The sequence below is a fragment of the Phacochoerus africanus genome, chromosome 16 (genome assembly GCF_016906955.1).
Source record: "Phacochoerus africanus isolate WHEZ1 chromosome 16, ROS_Pafr_v1, whole genome shotgun sequence".
Lineage (NCBI taxonomy): Eukaryota > Metazoa > Chordata > Mammalia > Artiodactyla > Suidae > Phacochoerus > Phacochoerus africanus.
Window position 1 is genome coordinate 50681183 of NC_062559.1, and position 27693 is coordinate 50708875.

Genomic DNA, 27693 nt, shown 5'->3' on the forward strand with positions numbered 1-27693 from the left:
ATGGTGGAGGCCGGCCTGAAGGGCTGGCTGCTCTGGGCCCTGCTCCAGCACCTGGTGAGTCCCAGTGTCTGTGTCACACCGGGCGGGGGGCTGCTTGGCAACAGGGAGGGAGGGCCTGGGCTCTGGGGGGCAAGTTTCTAACTGATGAGGGATCCCAGGCTCCCAGAGCCTGTCCAAGCCTCCAGGTCACGAGGTTAGATGGACACAAGGGTTGGGGAGGGGGCAGCTGGACTGAGCGTGACTGAGCGCCTCCCATCCCTGGGCTGCTGTGGATGTCCTGGCCTAAGGTGGCCGGTGGCAGCTTAAGCGAGGATCCAGTGCCGTGGTGCTGAGGGCGTGGTTCAAGGGGAGAATTACCTCTTGAGAATTTAGCATCTAGGGTTGGGAGGAGGGCTGGGGGGCCGCTTGCCTCTCAAGTGTCTTGTTCATTGGCATGTCTGGGGAGGTGGGTGATGGCTTTCAGTCTCCAGCAGGTGAGGGCAGGGGAAACTGGCCTCTGAGTGTGGCCTGCAGCTTGGGCACAGTGGCGGCTGACTGCAATGGCAGTGGTGCCCCATGAGCACAGGGCCTGCATCCTCTCGGCTTCTTAGAGTCAGCCCCCAACCCGTCGGGGGTCGTTGTTTTTCAGCAGGACCGTGCAGTGGCCTCCAGGGGTATCCTGGGTGACTCTCTTCACTTGTCCCCTCACCTTTTGGTGTGACCTTGTGAAATGCAAATCTCTCGAGTCCCCTCTCTTGTTGGTGACGCTGTCACTCGGGATGAAGGCCTGGCTGTACCCATCAGACACCGCCGGGAGCCCCACATGCTGCTTCAGCACCCCACCTCCTGCTGTGCTCTCCCTGGCACTGGGGAGCTGCCCAGCATCCACGCCTCTCTCACCCCCGCTCCGAGTTCTTCCCCACCCCTCCCTGACTGCCTGCTGCTCATCAGTTACCTGGAGAGGGTGGCACGGGGGCCCATAGTGGCACTGTTCTGTTCCACAGGCCTGGAGCGAGCTGTACACGCCCGTACACCAGCCTGGCGTCTGCGCTTTCTACGATGAGTGTGGGAGCAACCCAGAGCTGTCTGGAAGCCTGGCTTCACTCTCCAATGTGTCCTGCCTGGACAACTCGCCTGCCCGCCATGTCACGGGTGACCACCTGACCCTCCTACAGAGCATCTGTCCCCGCCTCTACACCGGCCCCAACACCACCTACGCCTGTTGCTCCTCCAAGCAGCTGGTGTCTCTGGACATGAGCCTGCAGGTCACCAAGGCCCTGCTCACCCGCTGCCCCTCCTGCTCCAACAACTTCGTGAGCCTGCATTGCCACAACACCTGCAGCCCCAACCAGAGCCTCTTCATCAACGTGACTCGCGTGGCTATGCGGGGGGATGGCCAGCTGCCGGCCGTGGTGGCCTACGAGGCCTTCTACCAGCGCAGCTTCGCCGAGGAGACCTACGAGTCCTGCAGCCGCGTGCGCATCCCCGCCGCTGCCACCCTGGCCGTGGGCTCCATGTGCGGCGTCTACGGCTCGGCCCTGTGCAACGCCCAGCGCTGGCTCAATTTCCAGGGGGACACGGGGAATGGGCTGGCACCTCTGGACATCACCTTCCACCTGTGGGAGCCTAGTCAGGCCGCAGGGAGCGTGATTCAGCCTCTGAACGGGGAGGTGGTGCCCTGCAACCAGTCCCAGGGGGACAGCATGTCGGCCTGTTCCTGCCAGGACTGTGCCGCCTCCTGTCCCGTCATCGCCCAGCCCGAGGCCCTGGACCCCACCTTCCGCATGGGCAGGATGGCGGGGAGCCTGGCCCTCATCATCATCCTCTGCTTGGTCTTCGCCTTGCTCGCCTTCTTCCTCCTCCGGCCTCGCATGGCCTCGCGCTGCGGCAAGCGCGAGACGCCGGACCGCAAGGCGGGCATCGGCCTCACCCACAGGCTCAGCCTCTCCACCTACAGCCTCCTTAGCAGGGGCTTCCAGTGCTGGGGCACCTGGGTGGCCTCGTGGCCGCTGACCGTCCTGGTGGTGTCCACCGTTGTGGTGGTGGCCATGGCAGGGGGCCTGGCCTTCACGGTACTGACCACAGACCCCGTGGACCTGTGGTCGGCCCCCAACAGCCAAGCCCGAGAGGAGAAGGCGTTCCACGACAAGTATTTCGGCCCCTTCTTCCGCACCAACCAGGTATTCTTGACAGCACCGAACCGGCCCAGCTACAGGTACGACTCGCTGCTGCTGGGGCCCAAGAACTTCAGCGGGATTCTGTCCTCCGACCTGCTGCTCGAGGTGCTGGAGCTGCAGGAGAAGCTGCGGCACCTGCAGGTGTGGTCGCCGGAGGAGCAGCGCAACATCTCCCTGCAGGACGTCTGCTACGCCCCCCTCAACCCGCACAACACCAGCCTCTCCGACTGCTGCGTCAACAGCCTCCTGCAGTACTTCCAGAACAATCGCACCCACCTGCTGCTCACGGCCAACCAGACGCTGTCTGGGCAGACCTCCCAGGTGGACTGGAAGGACCACTTTCTCTACTGTGCCAAGTGAGTCCTCCAGGCGCAGGCGCTCTGGGGCGGCCTGGGCCTCCAGAAGCCCAGGCCAAGTACACAGCCCCGCCAGGGGCGCCCCAAATCTCGAGGTGCCATTTCTCTGCATGGTCCTTCTCGACACCCGCTCCCCACCCCCAGTGAGGTGCACGCTCGCTCTGGCTGATGGGCACCTGACCATCACAGCAGCTTCCGTGCGGTCTTTCTGCAGAGCTCCCGACATAGTTAGCTGGGTTCATCCTTGAACTTTATTTTTTTTCTTTGTAGGGCTGCACCTTCATATGGAGGTTCCCAGAAACTGAGTGAGGCCAGGGATCCAAGCTGCGTCCTCAGGGATACCATGTGTGGTTCATTACTGCTGAGCCACAGCGGAAACTCCGATCCTTGCACTTTCTCGGTTTAAGGGTCACAGAGTGATTTGATGGCTCTGCTCACGGGCGTGTTTCGTTGTTTCCTTTTTCGCTTCTGTGCTGGGCTTTGGGCACAGGCCAGCAGGGCCACAGGTAGCCCATGAAGCAGGGGATGTGGCTGATTTCAGGTCTGGCTCGTCTGGGCGGGGTGCCTTGTACAGACAGCAGTCACACACCCTCATGCTGTTTGGGACTTGGTCCCCGGCTGCGTCCACTTTGCTGTGATGCAAACAGGATGCTCTTGGGCCTTGTGGCCAAAAGTGAAGGTCTAAGGGCTGCTGAGCCTGGCGGGGAGCAGGTAGGCAGGTAGCCTCTGAGACTCTCTGGGGCTGGAGTGGGCAAGGGTCCTCAAACTCCTGGTTCTAGGGCCCCTTCACACTCTGGCAAAAGACCAAGGACCCCAGAGAGCACAGGTTGTCTCTACTGACCTTTATCACACAAGAAAGCAAAATTGAGAAATGATAGAGTATTGATTAATTCTTTAAAAATAATAGTAATAAGCCCATTACATGCTGATACAAATAACATATTTTTTATGAAAGTAATTGTATTTCCTGTACAAAAAAATATCAGGGGTGATAAGAGTAGCATTGTTTTGCATCTTTGCAAATCTCTCTAGGATCTTGCTTAGAAGATGATAGGAGTTCCCACTGTTGCTCAGTGGGTTAAGAACTGGACAGAGTGTCCATGAGGATGCAAGTTGGGTCCCTAGTCCTGCTCAGTGGGTTAAAGATCCAGCGTTGCCATGAACTGTGGTGTAGGTCGCAGACGCGGCTTGGTTCTGGCCTTGCTGTGGCTGTGGTGTAGGCCGGCAGCTGTAGCTCCAATTCAACCCCTATCCTGGGAACTTCCATATGCCACAGGTGCAGCCCTAAAAAGACAAAAAAAAAAAAAAGTCATCCGCAGTATGGAAGCTGATGCCATGTCAGTGAACAGTCTGTCCTCCCCAGACTGCAGAGAGAAGGAGGGTAAAAACAGCAAATAGCATCTTAGTGTTTTTAAGGAAATAGGCTTTTTTTTTTTCTTTTTTACTGCCACATCTGCGGCATATGGAAGTTCGCAGGATACGGGTCAAATCAGAGCTGCAGCTGGCAGCCTACACCACAGGCACAACAACATGGACCCAAGCCACATCTGCGACCTATACCGCAGCTCATGGCAATGCTGGATCCTTAACCCACTGAGCGGGGCCAGGGATCGAACCAGTGTTCTTCTGGACACTCGTCGGGTTTGTTACCGCTGAACACACTGGGAATTCCGTATGGAAACAGTTTCGACCTTGCAGGCCCTTGAAAGGATCTCCAAGGCTCCCAAGGCCCCCAGGCCACACTGAGAGCCACTGGATTAGATGAAAGAGCCAGGGCTCCCATCACTCAGTTGAGCCAAGTGTGGGCCGCCTCCCAGAGTCTGTGCCTTGGCCCCCGGGGCTGGCCTCAGAACTGGCAGGCCGGAGAGGAAGCTCTGGTCCCAGGGTTCCTGTGCTGGAGTTGGATTCTTTTTGATTTTAGATATTCTCAGAGACAGGGACACTGAGGCTCAGAGGGGTGTGGGGAGCTGCTCAAGGTCACCCGGCAAGCAGCACTCCCAGCCAGCTGGCGACAGACAGACACACTTGCTCACAATGGGGCTTCATCCAGGCACCCGTGATGGGCTCAGTAGACAGCATGGAGACAACTCACCCAGGGTCGCAGGATGGCAAACTGTCCACAGGAAAGAAGGGGTCCCAAACTTAGGGCCTGGAGGGTTCTGGGGTGGCAGGAGGAGGAGGAGGCTGAGGGCGGCATGAGCCCTGCTCAGCTTTGTTGGCAGTTAGGACCCAGGGGCTTGTGCCAGACTCCAGCCCCCACCCAGGGGGAGCGTGTGTGATGCTTGCCCACCTGCCACACCAGGGAGGAGATGATGCTGGAGCCGGACGTTCAGGCTGGCGAGAGGGCAGAGTGCTCCGAGGCCTCGGCCAGGGGGCTCCAGTCCCCTCTGGGCTGGGCCGAGTGAGATTCTGTTGGGAGAAACATTCGAACCGCGGTCTCAGATGATGGCGCTGCGGGCCTGCGGCGGGGTGCCGGGGCCGTGGTGATGGACTGGGATCAGGAAATGCCCTTTTCTTTCCCACCAGCGCCCCACTCACCTTCAAAGATGGCACGGCCCTGGCCCTGAGCTGCATGGCTGACTACGGGGCCCCTGTCTTCCCTTTCCTTGCTGTCGGGGGCTACAAAGGTAGGCTGAGTGGCCCTGGGGGCCAATAAAGGGACTGTAGGCAGGAGCCCTGGGCAGGATGGTTCCTTCTGGCTGCCTGGGGATGGCCGAGCTGGTGGGGGCTGGCGGGGAGCTGGCAGGGGCCGCCGACCCGCCCATCCCGCCTTCCTTCTCTGCCATCCTTCATCTGCTCCCAGCCCGGCTCAGATTCTCTGGCTCTGCGCCCGGGCTCCCGTGCTTTGCCTTTGGCTGAGAGAGGGAAGTGGGCGCTTAGCATCAGACAATGATTTGGGGAGTTCCCGTCGTGGCTCAGCCGTTAAGGAACCTGACTGGCATCCATGAGGATGCAGGTTCAATCCCTGGCCTTGCTCCGTGGGTTAAGGATCTGGCATTGCCGTGAGCTGTGGTGTAGGTCGCAGACGCGGCTCGGATCCCAAGCTGCTGTGGCCCTGACGTAGGCCGGTGGCTACAGATCCGATTGGACCTCTAGCCTGGGAACCTTCATATGCCGCAGGTGCGGCTCTAAAAAAAGAGAGAAAGACCAAAAAAAAAAAAAAAAAAGGCAGTGACTTGGATGAGAAGGGTTGGGGGGGTCAGGGAGAGGCAGGGCTGTGGCTGGAGCGGGAGGGGAAACAGGAGCGAGGCTGGAATGGTGGGGGGCGGGGAGCAGAGGTGTGGAGGGTAGCTCAGCGCTTGTCCTTCCAGGGAAGGATTTTTCTGAGGCAGAGGCTCTGGTCGTGACCTTCTCCCTCAACAATTACCCTCCTGGGGACCCTCGGCTGGACCAGGCTAAGCTCTGGGAGAAAGCCTTCTTGGAGGAGATGCAAGCCTTCCAGCGTCGGATGGAAGGCGTGTTCCAGGTCACATTCATGGCAGAGGTAGGGGCTGCAGGGTCCCTGGCTCCGGGGCTGGGGGAGGAACAGTTCAGGTGGCTTTGCGTGGGGTCCTGTGTCCCCGTCCTGCCCTCACCCCTCCTGAGTGCGTCTGAGCCAGCGGGCACCTGTCCAGGAAGATGGGGGTGTTCCTGCAGCCTGGGGGGCTCACAGTGGGTCACACGCATAGTGCGCAGGGGCTGAGCTCTTGGGGCCGTGGGGCGGGTTGGGTGTGTGTCCACAGCGCTCCCTGGAGGATGAGATCAACAGCAGCACGTTCCAGGACCTGCCCACCTTCGCTGTCAGCTACATCGTCATCTTCCTGTACATCTCCCTGGCCCTGGGCACCTACTCCAGCTGGCGCCGAGTGCTGGTGAGAAGCGGGAGGGGCACATCCGGGTGCCCGGACCCTTCCCAGCCTGCTTTCCAGAGCACTGTGAGACAGCAAAGTGGATACAGTTAGAGTGGCTCCCCCAAAGGGCGAGGCTTCTTGAAGCCTTCTGTTTCGAAAGGCCATTTGAGGTTTCATTCTGTTCCCTGACAACCCCTGCCCCCCCCCACCAGCTTGCGTAAATACAAAGCTAATTTCTTTTGTCTTTTTTAATGGCCGCACCTGTGGCATGTGGAAGTTGCCAGGTTAGGGGTCAAATCAAAGCGGCAGCGGCCAGCCTACACCACAGCCACGGCAATGCCAGATCTGAGCTGCATCTGCAAACTACGCTGCAGCTCACGGCAACTCCGGATCCTTGATCCACTGAGCGAGGCCAGGGATCGAACCTGCATCCTCGTGGACCTAGTCGGGTTCTTCACCTGCTGAGCCACAGCAGGAACTCCGCAAAGCTAGTATTTAAAGCGTCTTACAATGCAGGCTCAGGAAGAAGCAGCAGCCTCACGGGGGCCTGCCCTTGGGAGGACGGCTCTGGAGAGCAGCCCAAATGCAGACGCACAGAGCAAACCTGCCCACTGCCCACCGCCCCGTCTAACTCGGAGTGGGGGCTCATCGAGCAGCCCCACAGCCAGGAGGCTGAGCCTGGTCCCATTGCAGGTGGACTCCAAGGCCACGCTGGGCCTGGGCGGGGTGGCCGTGGTGCTGGGAGCAGTCATGGCCTCCATGGGCTTCTTCGCCTACCTTGGTGTCCCCTCCTCCCTGGTGATCCTTCAAGTGGTGCCTTTCCTGGTGCTCGCCGTGGGGGCCGACAACATCTTCATCTTCGTTCTTGAGTACCAGGTAAGAGCGCAGGTGGTCTGCGTGCCCCCCACCGCCCCTCCATGCCCGGGCGCAGCCTTGCAGGGTTTGCTGGGCGTCTTGCAGCCTCTTCCTACACACTTACGTCCACGGGTACAATTCCAGTAGGAAACAGGGCTTCGTGTTTATTTATCTTTTGCCTAAAGGCATTCATACCACGTGTGTCACTGAACTTGCCCTCCGTGCCGCATGCTGTCCGCTAGGAGTGTCACATGGCACATATGTTACCACGTTCAGGCTCACGCTGCCCGCAGCACAGCAGACCCATAAATAGAGAGACGAGGTGTTGGGGCGAGGAATGGTTTGGACTTTCTTAGGAAAGCCAGCAGGCTTGGCAGATGGTAGACTAGTGTCCCAAAGAACCATCTTAGAATTCCGGCTTCTTTTACACTAAAAGGGGAGGGGGGTGTGGCTGGTTGTTGCAAACTTCTTGGTGCCAGAATCTTTCATGCTTGCAGCTGTCCACGTGGCTCTGGTCCTCTGCTCAGGTAAACCTCCAACAAAGCAAATGTTATACTCTGTTCTGCAACTTTTTATCTCTATATGGGTAGCCAAGTGCTACACCTTTGAAGGTTGGAGCCTTGAGAATGGCCTCTCCTGTATATTTCAGGCTCTAGGCGATATTTTTTTTACGAAAGGGGCAGCTCCGGCCTGACTAAGCACAGGCCACAAAGCACAAAGTTTTAAAAAAAAGGATTAGGTTTAATATGGAGTCAGGTTTGTTCTCTTCTGCTGCACATAGAGCCGCTTCTGTCTTTCTGCTGTTAAGGAGCATTCAGAAGGACAAGGTCCACCTGAGCCTCCCCTGTTGGTGAACATTTAGGGTTCCAATGATGCATCAGAGTAAGGATGCTATGGACACCCCCAAATAGGATGTGGCAGAGAATGGCGTGAGCCGGGTCTGCTCCCAACTGGGGAAGATGGTTCCTCTGGTCCTACGTGGTCTCCAGGCGATGGCTGTGCCCAGGGAAGTGAGGGCACATGCCAGCTCCCTGCTGGCCTGTGAAGGATAGAGCCCTTGGCCAAGTATTGACTCTGTCCCCGCCATTCCCATGCAGAGGATGCCTCGAAACCCTGGGGAGCAACGAGAGGCCCACATCGGCCGAGCCCTGGGCAGAGTGGCCCCGAGCATGCTGCTCTGCAGCCTCTCCGAGGCCATCTGCTTCTTCCTAGGTGAGCCTGGGCAGCCCCCTCTAGGCAGTGGGAGTTCTTGGAGGCAGTGGGCGCGGGCAGCCCCCTTTCCCTCTGTGCCCATCTGAGCAGGCCCCAGGCCCCGAGACTCACCCCTACCTTGCCCCCCCCCCCCCGCCCCTGCAACCAGGAGCCCTGACCCCCATGCCTGCAGTGCGGACCTTTGCCCTGATCTCTGGCCTTGCGGTGCTTCTCGACTTCCTGCTGCAGATGTCGGCCTTCGTGGCCCTGCTCTCCCTGGACAGCAGGAGGCAGGAGGTAGGGGTGGTGGTGGGATGAAGGGACTCACCTTTGGCCCCCATCTTGGCCGAGGATGGGATGGCTTCATTTTGCAGAGAAGGCTCTGAGAGTGGGCTTGGGTGCAGAAACAACTGGAAAGTTTGAGCCATGTGGTTCTCAAGCTCCCAACAGAAGAGTAATTTTCAGAGTTCCATCGTAGCTCAGCAGAAATGAGCTAACATCTGTGAGGATGCAGGTTTGATCCCTGGACTCGCTCAGTGGGTTAAGAATCCAGCGTTGCCACCAGCTATGGTGTAGTCTGCAGATGTGGCTCGGATCTGGCGTTGCTGTGGCTGTGCTGTAGATCGGCAGCTGTAGCTCCGATTTGAGACCCCTTGCCTGGGAACTTCCATATGTGGCAGGTGTAGCCCTAAAAAGAAAAAAAAGTAATTTTCTTTTGGTAATTTGGAGGAATATGATCAAACCTCCTAAAGTACACAAGGTCATGAACTAAAATATAAATGAGAGGGAGTTCCCGCTGTGGTGCAGGAGGTTAAGAACTTGATTGCAGGAGTTCCCATTGTGGCTCAGTGGAAGTGAATCTGACTTGTATCTATTAGGACTCAGGTTAGATCCCTGGCCTCACTTAGTGAGTTAAGGATCTGGCATTGCTGTGGCTGTGGTGTAGGCCGGTGGCTATAGCTCCTATTCAACCCCTAGCCTGGGAACCTCCATGTGCTGAGGGTGTGGCCCTAAAAAGACAAAAGACAAAAAAAAAGACTCTTACTGCAGCAGCCCAGGTTGCTTGAGAGGCAAGGGTTTGATCCTGGCCTGGTGCATTGGGTTAAGGATCTGACATCATTGCAGCTGGGGCTCGGTTTCGATCCCTGGTCCAGGAATTTCCATATGCCATGGGTGTAGCCAAAAAAATAAAAATAGAGTATAAACGAGAAACTGATAGGGAGAGCTATTATTTCTGTTATGGTGTAAAGTTCTAAGGTATTTTGTCAAGGTGAAAAATAAAGAAACAGCACACTGGCGCGCCCCCACAGTGTGGTGCTGGCAAGGACCACCTGCAGAAGGTGGCGCTCGCATGGGAGGGAGGCCATCCCCACGGTCTGTTTTGGGACCGTCTTGAGTGTCTGCCTGCCTCCAGGCCTCCCGGCTGGACTTCTGCTGCTGCAAAGCGCCCCGGGATGTGCCCCCGCCTAGCCAGGCCGAGGGGCTCCTGCTCCGATGCTTCCGCAAGTTCTACGCCCCGTTCCTGCTGCACTGGTTCACCCGCGTGGTCGTGGTGAGTGGGGTCGGAGGGGCAGCTGGGGGACCCTGCACCATCTGGGGGCGGGTCCAGACAGTGCCCAGGGCAGGAGGGTCTGCTCAGCCTTGACCTTTGCTCTGCTTGTCGTGAGAGGGGCCTCGGGCTTGCCCAGGTCCAGGAGCTGAGGTGTAGGGGGCAGCTGAGGTCAAGGCTGCCCCATTCCAGAATGGTCCCACGAGACCCCGACCAGACCCAGACCGGGGAGCTGCTGTGCGGGAGTCTCTCACTCAGGGCTCCCCTCCCCAGATGCTGCTCTTCCTGGCCCTGTTCGGAGCGAGTCTCTACCTCATGTGCTTCATCACCGTGGGGCTGGACCAGGAGCTGGCCCTGCCCAAGGTGAGCGGGTCCTGGGGCCTCTGGCGGGTGCCCTTTTTCTCTCGCCGCCCTCAGTCCACTGGGATGTGGGGAGGGTCAGCAACCCAGGCCGGGGGTGGGGTGGGGTGGCATGACCAGGGGCTTGGTGGGGGTGCAGGACCACTCACCACGTGGAGCTGGGAAGAGGAGCCCCATCCTGCTCAGAAAGCTCGGGAGCTCAGCACCAGCCCCTGGCGGCATCCAAGGTGCTGGCCATGGCAGATGACCGTCCAGGCAGAAGGACCGACCCCTCAGTGAGCACCTGCCTTGCGCTAGGCACGCCACATCCTCAGGCCTGGGCTCCGCAGCCGTCCTTGTCACTGTACTGTCCTTTGAAAGATGGCAAGGGTTGGGGGCCCCGGGAGGGGAACGACTTCTCTGGCTCAAGGGTTCTGAGCGGGTCCTGGGCGGAGGAGAGTTTTGAGGGGCATCCAAGCACAAGGGGGGTTTGCAGGGGCAGGCAGCAAGGGTGACAGCACTGACCCGTGGGGGGCTGGGGAGCACCAAGGCGCATTTCCTGGGTGTGGGAGTGACTGTGGGGGGTGGCGAGGAGTAGGCGTTGGACCCCAGAGGCTGGGGGTCGGGCGTGAGGGAGGCTGCTGACCGCCAGGCTGGGGCCAGCAGGCCTGTGGGGTTGACAGGGATCACACTTGGGAGAGGCCAGGGACCCGCGGCTTGTCTGGATGTGCGAGCAGAGGGGGCGCGGGCTGGTGGCTGGGGTAAGAAAGTCTGCGCCCAGCCAGGCTCCGGGGCAAGAGAGAGCATCGTGGGGGCTCTGACCTCAGGACCACTCTGGGGATGATGACGTGGTTCTGGGTGCTGGCAGGAGCCCCAGAACAGGCAGCCGGGTAGCCACTGGTAGGTGGTGCTGGCCTTGGAAGCAAGATGAAGCGGGAGGAGAAGAGACAGCTAGGACGGCAGCTTGGAGCCACCGCAGGGAGCCAGAGGAGGCAGCAAAGCCAGAAAGGGTCCCGAATGACCTGGCCCTGGGGGGCGGCTCACGGGGCTGAGGAGAAGCAGGTCCCCTGTCCCCCCAGAATAGGTACTGGGAGCCTGGGGGGCCAAGCCAACAAGCAAGAAGGAAGGCAGTGATGAGGTCTAAGGCCCAGCTCAGGTTTTCTTTGTGCCCTTTGCTTATTTGGGGGATTGGGGGGAGATTAGTTTGTTTCTTATGACTTTATCACATTTCTTTCAATCATTTTTCTGGTAAAATACACGTAACAAAATTTGCCATTTGAACCATTTTTAAGTGGCCGTAGGTGCATCTCCGTTGTTGTGCTACCCTCACCGCCATCCATCTCCACGGCTCTTTCATCCCGCAAAGCTGACCCTCTGTCCCTATTCAACCCTAACTCCCATTCCTCCTCCCAGCCCCCGGCATGCGTCTTCTGCTTTCTGTCTCTGAACTTGGCTACTCTCGGTGTGTAATGTAAGTGGAATCAGAGGTTATTCGTCCTTTTGTAATGGGCTTATTTCACGTAGCATAATGTCCTCAAGGTTTGGTCATGTTATAACTTGTGTCACAATTACCTTCTTTAAGGCCGAATAATATTCATATACATCTATATGAATGCGTCTATATCACCGTTCCCTTAATCATTTGTCTGTCGACGGACAATGGTTTGCTTCCATGTTTAGCGGTTGTAAAATAATGTTGCTGTGAACAGGGTTTACAAATATCTGAGACCCTGCTTTCAATTCTTTTGTTGTTGTTGTTGTTGTTGTTGTTGTTATGGATTTTTTTGGCCATGACTGCGGCTTGTGGGAGTTCCCCTGCCAGAGATCAAATCTGCCCCACGGCAGTTGACCCAGGCCGCTGCCATGACAACAGCAGATCCTTAACCTGCTGTGCCACAGAGAACTCCCTGTTTCTGCCTTTCTTCTTTTTACTTTTATTTTAGGGCCGCACCCACGGCAGATGGAAATTCCCAGGCTAGGGGTAGAATTGGAACTGCGGGTGCCGGCTTACACCAGAGCCATAGCAATGCCAGATCTGAACCGCATCTGCAACCTACACCACAGCTCACGGCAACGCTAGATCCTTAACCCAGTGAGTGAGGCCAGGGATCGAACCCTGCAACCTCATGGTTCCTAGTTGGATGCATTTCTACTGCACCACGACAAGAACTCCAACAGGTTTTTTTTTTTTTTTTTTGTCTTTTTGCCATTTCTTGGGCTGCCCCTGCGGCATATGGAGGTTCCCAGGCTAGGTAGGGATCGAATCAGAGCCATAGCCACCGGCCTACACCAGGGCCACAGCAACGCGGGATCCGAGCCGCGTCTGCAACCTACACCAACCACAGCTCACGGCAACGCCGGATTGTTAACCCGCTGAGCAAGGGCAGGGACCGAACCCGCAACCTCATGGTTCCTAGTCGGATTCGTTAACCACTGCGCCACGACGGAAACTCCTCCAACAGGTTTTTAATTTTCATAAAGTCTAATTGGCCTATTTTTCTTTTTGTTAACTGTGCCTTTGGTGTCATATTCAAGAAGAAATCATTACAATATCCCATGCCTTGAAGCTTTTTTTCCTTTGTGTTCTTCTAAGAGTTGTATAGTTTTAACTCTAAAGTTTAGGTTTTTGATCCATTTGGGGTTAATTTTTATATAATTATGTATATTCCCAAACACCCAACATCATTCTTTTGCATGTAGATATCCAGTTTTCCCGACACCATTTGCTGGGGGGAATGGTCTTGGCTCCCTTGTCAAAAGTCATCTGACCTTATATGTGAGGGTTTATTTCTGGGTTCCTGATCTCTTCTCTTGGTCCATGTGCCTGTCTTTACGCCCATACCATACCGTTTTCATTGCTATAATCTTTGTGGTAAAATTTGAAATCAGGAAATGTGAGTGCTTCAACTTGTTCTTTGTCAAGATTATTTAGTTTTTTGAGGTCCCTCGAGATTTCAGAATGGGCTTTAGGACAGATTTTTCTATTTATGCAAAAAAACATCAGTTGGGATTGTGATGGAAATTTCGCTGAATCCGTAGATTGCTTTGGGTGCCACTGACATCTTAACAACATTAAGTCTTCCAACCCATCAACACTGGGTATTTTTCAATTTATTTGTGGCTTTAATTTCTTTCAGCAGTGTTTTTTTTATTTTATTTTTTTAATTTTCCCACTGTACAGCAAGGGGGTCAGGTTATCCTTACATGTATACATTACAATTACATTTTCCCCCCACCCTTTCTTCTGTTGCAACATGAGTATCTAGACAAAGTTCTCAATGCTATTCAGCAGGATCTCCTTGTAAATCTATTCTAAGTTGTGTCTGATAAGCCCAAGCTCCCGATCCCTCCCACTCCCTCCCCCTCCCATCAGGCAGCCACAAGTCTCTTCTCCAAGTCCATGATTTTCTTTTCTGAGGAGATGTTCATTTGTGCTGGATATTAGATTCCAGTTATGAGTGATATCATATGGTATTTGTCTTTGTCTTTCTGGCTCATTTCACTCAGTATGAGATTCTCTAGTTCCATCCATGTTGCTGCAAATGGCATTATGTCATTCTTTTTTATGGCTGAGTAGTATTCCATTGTGTGTATATACCACATCTTCCGAATCCAATCATCTGTTGATGGACATTTGGGTTGTTTCCATGTCTTGGCTATTGTGAATAGTGCTGCAATGAACATGCGGGTGCACGTGTCTCTTTTAAGTTGAGTTTTGTCCGGATAGATGCCCAAGAGTGGGATTGCGGGGTCCTATGGAAGTTCTATGTATAGATTTCTAAGGTATCTCCAAACTGTTCTCCATAGTGGCTGTACCAGTTTACATTCCCACCAGCAGTGCAGGAGGGTTCCCTTTTCTCCACAGCCCCTCCAGCACTTGTTATTTGTGGATTTATTAATGAGGGCCATTCTGACTGGTGTGAGGTGATATCTCATGGTAGTTTTGATTTGCATTTCTCTTATAACCAGCGATGTTGAGCATTTTTTCATGTGTTTGTTGGCCATCTGTATATCTTCTTTGGAGAAATGTCTATTCAGGTCTTTTGCCCATTTTTCCATTGACTGATTGGCTTTTTTGCTGTTGGGTTGTATAAGTTGTTTATATATTCTAGAGATTAAGCCCTGGTCTGTTGCATCGTTTGAAACTATTTTCTCCCATTCTGTAAGTTGTCTTTTTGTTTTCTTTTGGGTTTCCTTTGCTGTGCAAAAGCTTTTCAGTTTGATGAGGTCCCATGGGTTTATTTTTGCTCTAATTTCTATTGCTTTGGGAGACTGACCTGAGAAAATATTCATGAGGTTGATGTCAGAGAGTGTTTTGCCTATGTTTTCTTCTAGGAGTTTGATGGTGTCCTGTCGTATATTTAAGTCTTTCAGCCATTTTGAGTTCGTTTTTGTGCATGGTGTGAGGGTGTGTTCTAGTTTCATTGCTTTGCATGCAGCTGTCCAGGTTTCCCAGCAATGCTTGCTGAACAGACTTTCTTTTTCCCATTTTATATTCTTGCCTCCCTTGTCAAAGATTCAGCAGTGTTTTTTATCGTGTTCAGTGTATAAATCTTTCACCTTCTTGGTGAAGTTAATTCCTAGGTATTTTATGATGCTGTGGTAAATGGAATTGTTTTCTTAATTTCCTTTTTTGGATTACTCATTGCTCATGTATAGAAATCAACTAACTTTTATGTGTTGATTTTGTAACATGTGAATTGCTGAATTTGTTTACCAGTTTAATAGGATTTTTGGTGGAATTATATATGTATACACACTACTTATATGTACATATATAAATTCAAGTATTTTATGAACAGAGATTACCTCTTCCTTTCCAGTTTAGATGCTTTTAATTTCTTCTTCCTGCCTAAATGCTCTTACTATAACTTCCCGTGTTGTGTTGAACAGAAGAGGTGAAAGCAGGCATCCTTATCTTGTTCTCAATTTTATTTTCTTTTATTTTTAGGGCCACGTCTGTGGCATATGGAGGGTCCCAGGCTAGGGGTCGAATTTGAGCTGTAGCTACCGGCCTGCATACCATAGGCACGGCAGCGCAGGATCCAAGCCCTGTCTGCAACCCACTGGATGCTTAACCCACCGAGTGAAGCCAGGGATGGAAGTTTCATCCTCATGGATACTAGTTGGGTTCGTTACCTCTGAGCCACGACGGGAACTCCCTGTTCTTAGTTTTAGAGGAAATGCTTTATCTTTCACCATTGACTATGATATTAGCTGTGGAATTTTCATACATGGCTTTTATCATGTTGTTGAGGAAATTTCCTGTATTCCTGCTTTTCTGAGTTTTTTTTTTTTAATCATGAAAGGATTTTGTCAAATATTTTTTTCTATATCAGTTGAGATGATCATGTAATTTTCTCCCCATTCTACTAGTTCTACTAAAATTAACCTTTTCCATAAGTTTTGCTATGTTGTTTTTACTTTCGTTCATCTCGGAGTATTTTCAAAATTTCCTCTGTGATTTGTGCTTTGACCCAGTGGTTGTGTAAGAGTGTGATTTATAATTTCTACAAGTTTGTAAATTTTTCTGTTTTGCTTCTGTTACTGATTCCTTCATCCAGTCGTGGTCAGAGAATATACATTGTATGATATCTATCTTTAAACATGTTGAGACTTAATATGCAACTAAACATGTGGTTTATTCTGGAGGATGCTCCTTGAATTTGCGAGAAATGTGTGTTTTGCTGTTGTCGGTCAGTGTCTGTATGTGTCTGTTAGATCTAGTTTTTTTATTGTGTTGTTCATGTCCTCTCTTTTCTTAAGTGTCTTCCGTCTGGGTATCCAATCCATTATTGAGAGCAGAGTACTGAATTCTCCAATTGTTATTGTAGAACTTTCTAGTTCTCGCTTCAATTCTGTCGCGTTTTGTTTCATGGATTTTGACGGTCATTCCTTGTGTACCTGCTTATACACACTCCTGCTACACTGACTCGTTCACTAACATATAATGTTCTTCTTTGCCTTTTTACCTTTTTTTAATTTAAAGTCTATTTTACCTGATAGCCAGCTCCCTTTTGGTTACTATTTACATGGAATATCTTTTTCCATACGTTCACTTTCAACCTGCGGGTGTCTTTGGATCTCAAGTGAGTCCCTTATAGACATCGTATAGCTGGATCATTCATGTGTTTTAAATTAACCATTCTTATTTTATTTTATTTTTTGGCTGCACCTATAGCATGCAGAAGTTTCCAGGCAAGGGATTGAACCCTCGCCACAGCAGTGACCTGAACTGCAGCGATGACACCAGATCTTTAACTGCTAGGCCACCAGGGAACTCCTGGGTCATATTTTTTAAAATCCATTCCGTCAATCTCTGACTTCTTTTGGAGACAGTTATCTATTTACACTTAAAGTAATTACTGATAAAGAGAGCCTTACTTTTGATTATGCTATTTGTTTTCTATGTGCCTTACGGCTTTTTTGTCTCTCATTTCCTGTATTATTGACTTTCTTTTTTTTTTTGCTTTTTAGGGCTGTACCCACGGCATATGGAGGTTCCCAGGCTAGGGGGCCACAGCTGCCCACCTACGCCATAGGCGCAGCAACACAGGAGCCAAGCTGCAGCTGGGACCTACACCACAGCTCACAGCAATGCCAGGTCCTTAACCCACTGAGCGAGGCCAGGGATCGAACCTGCAACCTCATGGTTCCTAGTCGGATTCGTTTCTGCTGCGCCATGACAGGAACTTCTGTTGATGTCTTTTATCTTCAGTTGATTTTCATTAGGAAAATTTTAAAATTGTCTTATCATTTCCTTTTGTGTATATTCTATGGCTATTTTCTTTGTAGTTACCAGAGGATTATGAAATATCCTAAGGTTATTACACTCTAATTTGAATTCATGCTAGTTTAACATGAAACACATACAAAATGCCATGTATAGCTCCATTCTGTCTCCTTTCATTTATTTAAATTTTTTTTCTTTTGTTTTTCATTAAAATTTTTTTTTCTTTTGTCTTTTCAGTTATTACTGTCACAAAATTAGATCTTTATGCGTGTGTATCCAAAAGCATAGACTAGGTGTTCTCTAGCGGCTCAGCGGATTAAGGATCTGGCATTGTCACTGCTGTAGTTCTGGCTTCTACTGTGGCGTGGGTTTGATTCCTGGCCCGGGAACTTCTGCATGCCATAGGCATGGGCAAAAAAACCTCCCCTCAAACCAAAACAACCACCCCCCCAAAAAAAACACAGACTAATCATTTTTTAGATATTAGTCTCCTAAGTAATGTAAAAATTAAACAGTGGAGTTACAAACCAAAAAAAAAACTAGCTTAAAAAAAATCAAACAGGAGTTCCCGTCGTGGCGCAGTGGTTAACGAATCCGACTAGGAACCATGAGGTTGCGGGTTCGGTCCCTGCCCTTGCTCAGTGGGTTAACGATCCAGCGTTGCCGTGAGCTGTGGTGTAGGTTGCAGACGTGGCTCGGATCCCGCGTTGCTGTGGCTCTGGCGTAGGCCGGTGGCTACAGCTCTGATTCAACCCCTAGCCTGGGAACCTCCACATGCCACGGGAGCGGCCCAAGAAATAGCAACAACAACAACAAAAAAGACAAAAGACAAAAGACAGACAAAAAAAAAAAAATCAAACAGGAGTTCCTCGTCATGACACAGCAGAAATGAATCCAACTAGGAACCATGAGGTTGCAGGTTTGATCCCTGGCCTCGCTCCGTGGGTGAAGGATCTGGTGTTGCTGTGAGCTGTGGTGTAGGTCTCAGACGCAGCCTGGATCCTGTGTTGCTGTGGCTGTGGCTTAGGTGGGCAGCTGCAGCTCCGATTGGCCCCCTAGCCTGGGAACCTCCATATGCTGCGGGTGTGGCCCTAAAAAGAAAAATAAATAAATAAATAAAATCAAACACAGCTAAATAATCTGCACCCAGGCGAGAAACTCAGGAAAGCTGAGTCACTCCTAAAGCTAGCTTTTATCATCTTCCGTGTATTTACCGTTACTACGGCTCACTGTTTCTCCATATGACTTTGAGGTTCGCACCTGCACCCTTTCATTTCAACCTTAGCATTTCTTGCAGGGCAGGTCTTGAGGCAACAAACTCCTTCAGCATTTGATTATTTGGGACTCTCTCATTTCTCCCTCATTTTTGAGGGACAGTTTTTGCCAGGATTAGGACTTTTGGTTGACAGTTTTGCCCTTGAGCATTTTTTTTTTTTTGGTCTTTTTGCCTTTTCTAGAGCCACTCCCGTGGCATATGGAGGTTCCCAGGCTAGGGGCCTAATCGTAGCTGTAGCCGCCGGCCTACACCAGGGCCACAGCAACGCAGGATCCGAGCCGCGCCTGCAACCCACACCACAGCTCACGGCAACGCCGGATCCTTAACCCACTGAGCGAGGCCAGGGATGGAACCCGCAACCTCATGGTTCCTAGTCGGATTCGTTAACCACTGCGCCACGACGGGAACTCCTGCCCTTTGGCGTTTTGAATACACAAAGCCAACTCCTTCCGGCCTCCAAGGTTTCTGCTAAAACTATGCGTATAACTTTACTGAGGATCTTTATGTGACAAGTGTCTCCTGTCGTTGCTTTCACAGTTCTCTCTTTGCCTTTGTCTTTCAATAGCTCAATTGCAATGTGCCTTGGTGTGGGTCCCTTTGCGTTTATCTTACTTGGAGTGTGTTAAGCTTCTTGGATGTTTATGGTCATATCTTTCATCCAACTTGTGAAATTTTTTGGCCGTATTTCCACAATAGTATCTCTTCTTTCTTTTTCTCTTTTCTCTTTCTGAGGTTCCCTTGATGTATATGTGGGCCTGTTGGATGATGTCCTATAGATCCCTTAGGCTCTGTGCATTTTCTTCTATTCTTTTTTCTTTTTGTTCCTTATTGGATAATTTCAATTGTTCTGGCTTCATGTTTGGTAATTCTTCTTCTGCTGACTACTCAAGTATGCTTTTGAATCCCGATAGAGAATTTTTCATTTAATTGCTGTACTTTTCAGCTCAGAATTTCTTTTTGCTTCTGTTTTAAGTTTTCTCTTTATTGATTGTTCCATTTTGATCCTACCTGCTTTCTTAACTTTGTCCATATCTTATTTGAGCACGTTGAGCTTCTCTAAGACAGTTGTTTTAAAGTCACTGTCTGGTCTTTCTCAGAGTCAACTCTGTTCTCTAATTTTTTCTCCCAGGTATGGCCCATACCTTTCTGTTTCTTTGTATGTTTTATTATTTTGTTTTTGTTGGCTGAGAAAAATGGACATTTGAGTAATTGCTCTGAATAATCCCAGAGTTTCAAACCTTGCCTTCCCCGGGGTTGGTTGGTTGGTTTGTTTTAATTTTATTGTTGCTGGTATCTCTGTCCTGGGGATCAGCCTGAAGTCTTTACAAACCTTGTCTTTCTATTCCTTTCCTTTCTTTTATCTCTTCTTTTCAAAACATTTTATGGCAGCACTTGCAGCAAATGGAGGTCTCGGGTCAGGGATCAGATCCAAGCCAGAGTCCTGACCTGTGTCGCAGCTTCGGCAATGCTGGATCCTGCAACCCTCTGTGCTTGGGCCAGGGATCGAATCTGCACCTCTGCAAAGACTTGAGCCACTGCAGTCGGATTCTTAACTCACTGTGCCCTGGTGCGAATTCCTTTACAGGTCTTTTCTGAGCCTGTGGCTCTCTAGGCATGTGTGGTGATTGTCAAATTCCTATTTCTTAAATGTCTGACTCACAAAAGGAGAAAAAGGAAATATCAAGGAGAAAAATGATAAATCAGACACTTGCCCTTTAGATAACTTGGAAGTCACTTCAGCTTGAGATGGTGGAGGTTACAGTGGTAGCCTGACTCTTGTGCCTGGATTTTACTGAAATTGGAAGCAGCAAAGAGTGATTTTTGATCACTCAATATTTAAGAACACGGATCCTTGATATTTAAGGGATGGAGTCCTTATAGCCCCCCCAGATCCTGCAAGCTGTGTGCACACTGTTCCTGGGATGTATGCATGGCTGCCTGCCATAGGATAAGGCGTGGGTAGCCTGTTCCAGGCAAAGAGCTGAAATTGATAGAATTCACCGCAATTTACCATCCAAGAGCCTTTCTCTGGAAACTTCAAGTCCTCAATAGATCCCAGAGCTCCAAAACAGTTCTATCGGTCAGCTTCTGCCAGTGCAGTTTTTGTCTAGGGGGGAGAGGGACTCCTGGTGTCACTCTGAGATCTTACGTTTAGGCCGTGAAGATGCCTGGCGCTGGGTCTCGAGGGTGTGCACACACAGATGTGTGCATGTGCACGTCAGCGTGGGCTGTGCTTACGGGCTGTGCCAAACTGGGGATGATAGAAAGGGGTAAAATTGTGTGTATGTGCATGTTTGAGTGTGTGTGTATCAGAGAGTGTGTTCCTGTGGCGTGGCTTGTGGTGCTCTGTGCTTGTACCTCCATGAGCGTGTTCTCTGCACAGACCTGTGATGATACCTGGATGTGTGTACCTTGGAGTGTGTGCCTCTGAGGGTACACTTCCTACCATGCATGTCTGTAGTGGAGCTGCACATGTAACTCCCTGAGTACACAGCTCCTACCTCTGAGTGTGTGTACCTCTGTGTGTGTGTGTGTACCTCTGTGCATGTGTGTACCTCTGTGTGTGTGTACCTCTGTGTGTGTGTGTGTGTACCTCTGTGCGTGTGTGTACCTGTGTGTGTGTGTGTGTACCTCTGTGCGTGTGCGTACCTCTGTGTGTGTGTGTACCTCTGTGCTGTGTGTACCTCTGTGTGTGTGTACCTCTGTGTGTGTGTGTGTGTACCTCTGTGCGTGTGTGTACCTGTGTGTGTGTGTGTGTACCTCTGTGCGTGTGCGTACCTCTGTGTGTGTGTGTACCTCTGTGTGTGTGTGTACCTCTGTGCGTGTGTACCTGTGTGTGTGTGTGTACCTCTGTGCGTGTGTACCTGTGTGTGTGTGTGTACCTCTAAGTGTGTGTGTGTACCTGTGTGTGTGTGTGTACCTCTGTGCGTGTGTACCTGTGTGTGTGTGTGTACCTCTAAGTGTGTGTGTGTACCTCTGTGTGTGTGTGTACCTCTGTGCGTGTGTGTACCTCTGTGTGTGTGTGTACCTGTGTGTGTGTGTACCTGTGTGTGTACCTCTGTGTGTGTGTACCTGTGTGTGTGTGTGTGTACCTGTGTGTGTGTGTGTACCTCTGTGCGTGTGTGTACCTATGTGGGTGTGTACCTGTGTGTGTGTGTACCTCTGAGTGTGTGTGTACCTCTGAGTGTGTGTGTACCTCTGGGAGGGTGTACCTCTTGAGCATGAGCGGGAGCAAGACTCTCGGGCTATGTCTGGCCCTGGCCTCATTGACTGCCCTCTGTTCCAGGACTCATACCTGCTCGACTATTTCCTCTTTCTGAACCGCTACTTTGAGGTGGGGCCCCCGGTCTACTTTGTCACCACTGGGGGCTACAACTTCACCAGTGAGGAAGGTATCAATGCCATCTGCTCCAGCTCAGGCTGCAACAACTTCTCCCTAACCCAGAAGATCCAATATGCCACCGAGTTCCCTGACCAGTGAGTGTCCCTGCCCACCCCTCTGTCTCCCACCCTGGCCCCCTGCTTCCTGCCTCCCTGCCCCTGCCCTGCTGCCCACTTGATGCCACGTGCCTGGGGAGGCCCAGTGTGGGGGTTGGCCCATAGGAAGGACCTGCTGTCCCCTGCCTGTCTGGTCCAGTCCCCCTGACCTCCTCTCCCCTGATTCTCAGGTCTTACTTGGCCATCCCTGCCTCCTCCTGGGTGGACGACTTCATTGACTGGCTGTCTTCATCTTCCTGCTGCCGCATTTACATCTCTGGCCCCAATAAAGATGAATTCTGCCCCTCGACCGTCAGTGAGTGTGGGGTCCCTGGGGATTCAGGGCCTATCACGGCTTGGGGAAACTGAGGCGAGGGAAAGAGAGGGCCGATGCAGGGTCTCTTAGCCCCTCCCGCCCACTACACCCATATGTGTGGACGCCCAGCTGGCCACCAGGCAATCACACCCTCATGCACTTCCTGAGCTGTGCCCATGCCCGCTGGGCACACTGGTGGTTATGTGCTGTGGGAGCCGGAGTGGTAGCTGCGCTTGCAGGTGGATACGAGAGGCCCCATAGCAGGGGTTTCTCTGCCCCAAACTGCCCTTCCTCCCTTGCACGTGGGCAATGGCAGTTTCCATAACCGAGAGGGGAACTCCTTCCTTCGTTAGGGGCAAATGCCATCCCTCTAGAGCCTGCATGCCTGCTGCGGCAGGGGGCACGCGTGGGGGTCGTGATGGGAGGTGAGCACAAGCGGGGCCGGGCAGGGGCTGCCTGGCTCTGGGGGTGCTGCTGCCTGGAGCCCCGGCTCTGTTTGCAGGCTCCCTGGCCTGCTTGAAGACCTGCATCAGCTTCACGACAGGGACCGTCCGGCCGACTGTGGAGCAGTTCCACCGGTATCTTCCCTGGTTTCTGAACGACATGCCCAACATCAAATGTCCCAAAGGGTAGGTGGGGGTGGGGGGTTTGCTGGGGAGGACGGCGAGTGGACGCCGGAGGGGGGAGCACGGAAGGGCAGGAGGCAGGGCGGGGCCTCCGGGCACACAGCGGGGGCCACTCCTTGGCTAAGCCTGCTCTGGTCTTCTCCCTGCAGCGGCCTGGGGGCGTACAGCACCTCCGTGAATTTGGGCCCAGATGGCCAGGTGTTAGGTAAGCATGGCCTTGGCTGTGGGCAAAGACCAGAATGAGCTGCTCCGGGGACCCCACGAGTCCCAGGGAGTAGCTTCTCAATCTCGAATCTTCCCTCCTTCCTTCCTCGTGGGGGGCTTCTCACCGCCCTGGCCCTGGGTCCTCACGTTACCCAGCTCCTCATCCTCAGACTTCACCCCAGGTTGGCCCTTCTCCCCATGACCAATCCACGGTCGGCGCGACATTCGTGGAATCTTCCACTGGCTGATGCCACACCTGGGAGCCACCCACATCCTTTTCTCTCTAGCACGGATCGCACTCAGATGAGGGCAGTGGGCCGCTGGCTAATGAATGACTACTGTATTTTCCCGGTCATGGCCCTGAAGCCCAGCCTGTTAAGTCGACCGGTTCCACTTTTCTGTCGCCTTTTCTGGTTCTTTCCTATAAGAATGTGTACATTACAAAAGTAATTAATTTTGGAGTTCCTGTTGTGGCCCAGCAAGCTAAGAACTCAACATAATATCCATGAGGATGCGGGTTTGATCCCTGGCCTGGTTCACTGGGTTAAGGATCTGGCATTGCCACAAGCTGCCGTGTAGGTCTCAGATGTGGCTTGGATCCTGCGTTGCTGTGGCTGTGGTATAGGCTGGCAGCCACAGCTCCGATTTGACCCCTGGCCTGGGAACTTCCATATGCTGCAGGAGCAGCCCTAAGAAGAAAAAAAGTAATTAATTTTAAGAATCCAATGCACTTTTTTTCCTTTCTTTTCTTTTTTAGGGCCACACTTGAGGCATATGAAAGTTCCCAGGCTAGGGGTTGAATCGGAGGTGCAGCTGCCGGCCTACACCACAGGCACAGCAACGCAGGATCCGAGCTGTGTCTGAGAACCTCCACCATAGCTCTTGGTAATGCCGGATCCCTAACTCAATGAGCGAGGCCCGGGATCAAACCTGTGTCCTCGTGGATACTGGCCAGATTTGTTTCCTATCAGCCACAACGGGAACTCCACGATGCATGTTTTGAAACCATGCAGAGCAGCATTTGGGTTCATCTGGGAGATCTCTTTAAGTCCACCCATTAGAGGCAAGGCTGGGCATCTTCTTCCACCGCGGAAGGACCAGCTACAGAGTCGGCAGGGCTGGGGCAAACCCAAAATGCAGGGCCACTTGCTCAACATGTGCTAAGAATTCCCAAGCGGTGGCAGCAGAGCCCTGAACCCAGCCGGGTGCGGCGGCTCGGGGGTTCTGAGGGCCCCTGGCCCGGGCTCTGACCTTTGCAGCCTCTCAGTTCATGGCCTACCACAAGCCGCTGAAGAACTCGCAGGATTACACAGAGGCTCTGCGGGCATCTCGGGCGCTGGCGGCCAACATCACTGCCGACCTGCTGAAGGTGCCGGGCACCGACCCGGATTTCAAGGTCTTCCCCTACACGTGAGGCCCTGGGAGGCGGGCCCCGGAGGGGGTGCCGGGCGGGCGAGGGCAGCCGAGGGCTGGGCGGGGCTGAGTGTTCCTGGGGACGCGGGCGTGGGCAGCCCCGGGCCGTGACTGTGCCTGCCACCTGCAGGATCTCCAACGTGTTCTACGAGCAGTACCTGACGGTGGTCCCCGAGGGGCTCTTCATGCTCGGCATCTGCCTGTTGCCCACCTTCGTCGTCTGCTGCCTGCTGCTGGGCATGGACGTCCGCTCCGGCCTCATCAACCTCTTCTCCATCGTCATGATCCTGGTGGACACTGTGGGCTTCATGACCCTGTGGAATATCACCTACAACGCCGTGTCCCTGATCAACCTGGTCACGGTAACCCGCGCGCCGCGGGGGCCGAGCCTCGGGGCGGGAGGGTGCCGGCCTCCTGGGATGCTCCCAATTCTCTCCAGAGTCTCAGTGCTACCTGCTGGCCTGGGCGGAGAGCCCTGCCCTGGCCCTCTTGTGGCTGAAGCCCCCTGTCCCCTCACAGGCGGTGGGCATCTCTGTGGAGTTTGTGTCCCACATCACCCGCTCCTTTGCCATCAGCACCAAGCCCACCCGTCTGGAGAGGGCTAAGGAGGCCACCATCTCCATGGGCAGTGCGGTGAGTAGACAGGCTGCCTTACCTAGTCCTCGGCTGCCCACCCCTGCCCCCGCCCCCGCCCCCTGAGCCCAGCCTGACATCCGCCCCGACACCCCCAGGTGTTTGCAGGAGTGGCCATGACCAATCTGCCTGGCATCCTCGTCCTGGGCCTGGCCAAGACGCAGCTCATCCAGATTTTCTTCTTCCGTCTCAACCTCCTCATCACTCTGCTGGGCCTGCTGCACGGCCTGGTCTTCCTGCCGGTCGTCCTCAGCTACGTGGGTGAGTGTCCAGGCCCCCCGCCCCCCCGCCGCCATCCCCCCTGCTGCAGGACTCCAAGTCAAAACGCAAGCATCACTCACAGCCCTGCTCCCCCAGGACAGCCACGGCCCAAACTGCAAGCACACAGGCCCTCCTGGTTTGGAAGCTGCAGCTTTTCGCTTAACATGTGAAAACATCTTTTTCAGTCAATGTGTGTTTCAGACACTTTCGGTGGCCGCGTGGTTCTCTGCTGCATGCTGTTGAACTTGTGAGCCCTGACCCTCAGTAAGAAACGCACTTCCCTGAGAGGTGATGTGACAGGTGCAGACACACTGAGCAGGCCAAGCACTGCACAGAATAATATCACCTGAGCAGCCTCTGATATTTCTGTTCGAGGCCATCATTGATTTTTTAAATGCTGGTGTTATTTGCAAAATTGATTTCATGACTCATTTATGAGCGACAGCTTGTCATTTGAAAACATATCCTTTCATATGAATCAGCCACAATCCATTTACCCAGCTCCCAGGCAATAGATTATTTCTGACTTTCCATGTTATTGCCAAGTGCTCCGATGACCATCCTTGTAGCTGAATCTTGGACTTCATCCTCCAATATTTCCCAAGAGAAAGTGCAGTCTGGGAGTTCCTGTTGTAGCACAGCAGTAATGAACCCAACTCGTATCCATGAGGATGCGGCTTCGGTCTCTGGCCTCACTCAGTGGGTTAAGGATCCAGTGTTACCATGAGCTGTGGTGTAGGTTGCAGATGAGGCTCGGGTCTGGCGTTGCTGTGGCTGTGGTGTAGGCTGGCAGCTATAGCTCTGATTCGACCCCTAGCCCGGGAACGTCCGTATGCTACAGATGGGAGCCTAAAAAGACAAAAAGAAAGAAAGAAAGAAGGAAAGTTAGTTCAGTCTGGTGAACGTGGATTGTCCACGCCAATCCTTAAAGCCCTCCGGCAAGTTTTACCATTTCAATGTCTACCAGCAACGCGTACATTTCTGTTTTTTCATTGCTGAGCACAGTCATTTGCCCTGTCCCCCATTGGAGACTTGAACTGGGCCCCTGAGATAAAGCGTCACGCCCACTCAGGGTGAGCAAGCAGAGAGCCGTTCAATTTTGCATCATTCCCCGACACCCAGAATAATACTGGTGGTGATCTTAGAGAAAACCTTTCTAGAAGGGTGTTTGGGCCCTAGCGCATGTGTGCTAATCCTCTCATCGTCCCTGGAGGTAGGTGATGTTTTCACCCCCATTGCACAGAGGAGGAAATCGAGACTCCCAGCCCAGTCACGGAGCCGGTCACGCGCAGGATGCTTAGAGGCCGCACAGCTCCAGCGCCCCTGCTCCAGGCAGCGTAGTCTTGTAGAAACTTCCTGACCCTCTTTGGAAGAGGACGGTGTGTGCTGGGGATGCTGGGTGGGAAGGAGGAGAAGGCAAGGATGGGGCCGCCCGGATGGGGACCGCGGATCGCGGCCACCTCTTGGCGATTCCAAGTGGCAAGGAGGGAGGAAGGCGCCTCCAGGTCTTGACAGGAAGGCAAGTGGGTGGGCACAGAGGCCCCCAGGCCCCATCCTGACCTGAGTCTGACGACAGAGTGAGGACCAGCCTCTCTGGGCAAGCAGTGCTCGCACAGGGTGTCCAGGCAGAGACCAGAGGGAGGGAGTCACAGGCTGTTGGGGGCGTCTCGGGGCTTCCCCTGAAGGAGTCCTCCCCCTGCCTCCCAGGGCAGGGATCTGCAGCTGCAGGCCAGGGGCTCTGAATGCACGGCTGGAGGGGCTACCTGCTTTTTGGACTTTTTGGGATAGGGTGGAGCAAGGGCTGGGGTGGAGCAAGGGCAGTGATGGAGGTGGGGGCTGAGGATTTAGCCCTCACTCTCTGGAACGTTCTTTTTCAGCTGCCATGCACAGCTGCAGCCCCTGCTCCAGCATGCTGCCTCTCTCTGATCGAAGTCCTCTATATCTGTCCTTCTGCAGGGCCTGAGGTCAACCCAGCTCTGCTGCAGCAGCAGAAGCGGGAGGAGGAGGCGGCTTCGGCCAAGGAGGCCTCCTGCTCAAAGCACCCCATCCCAATGAGCACGGCAGACAACATCTATGTCAACTCTGGCTTCGAGCATCCCGACAAGAGTGTGAATGGTTCTGACAGCTCCCAGCCACACAATAGGCAGCAGTTCTGATGGAGCCAGAGCTCAACGGCCCTGACCTAAGGGGCCATGAGGGTTCCCCTGTGTGGGGGATCCCTTGATCTATATTTCCCCTCAGGGCCTGGGAGAGGCTGTCCCCACAGGAGTGCCTGCCTGCAATAGGACACGCTCTGGCCACCAGCTCTCATCCATAAGGACCCACGATTGTGGTAGAAGTGGCACGTGATGGTGTGGGCATGAGCTGCCCCTGATGCGTCTCTTCGACTTGACGTGTGTCCTCCTCATGCAAGTTTTAAAACTTTAGTTCCATCTATGTAAACAATATATAATATTATGTCACATTTAAATTTTTTTC

General features: G+C 53.0%; 1 protein-coding gene across 2 annotated transcripts; it reads left to right on the forward strand.

Annotated features, from left to right (window-relative positions):
* On the forward strand, positions 1-27656 carry NPC1L1 (NPC1 like intracellular cholesterol transporter 1). Of its 2 annotated transcripts, XM_047763506.1 has the most exons (19): positions 1-54; positions 984-2512; positions 5039-5139; positions 5824-5996; positions 6235-6363; positions 7036-7218; positions 8295-8409; positions 8558-8685; positions 9803-9940; positions 10211-10300; positions 21572-21762; positions 21954-22078; positions 22581-22707; positions 22854-22909; positions 24168-24318; positions 24452-24683; positions 24841-24954; positions 25053-25215; positions 27172-27656. In XM_047763506.1, the coding sequence occupies exons 1-19, from the start codon at positions 1-3 to the stop codon at positions 27369-27371; spliced, it is 3999 nt and encodes a 1332-aa protein (XP_047619462.1). In that variant the 3' UTR covers positions 27372-27656. The 2 variants fall into 2 exon arrangements, with proteins under 2 accessions (XP_047619462.1, XP_047619463.1); XM_047763507.1 differs by lacking the exon at positions 10211-10300 and having other exon boundaries at positions 21620-21762.
* The last annotated feature ends 37 nt before the right edge of the window (positions 27657-27693 follow it).

Coding starts and splice junctions, on each gene's coding strand:
- NPC1L1 (XM_047763506.1), top strand. CDS start 1: ATGGTGGAGGCCGGCCTGAAGGGCTGGCTGCTCTGGGCCCTGCTCCAG. Junction 2,513..5,038: donor CACTTTCTCTACTGTGCCAA/GTGAGTCCTCCA, acceptor CTTTCCCACCAG/CGCCCCACTCACCTTCAAAG. Junction 21,763..21,953: donor GCCACCGAGTTCCCTGACCA/GTGAGTGTCCCT, acceptor CCTGATTCTCAG/GTCTTACTTGGCCATCCCTG.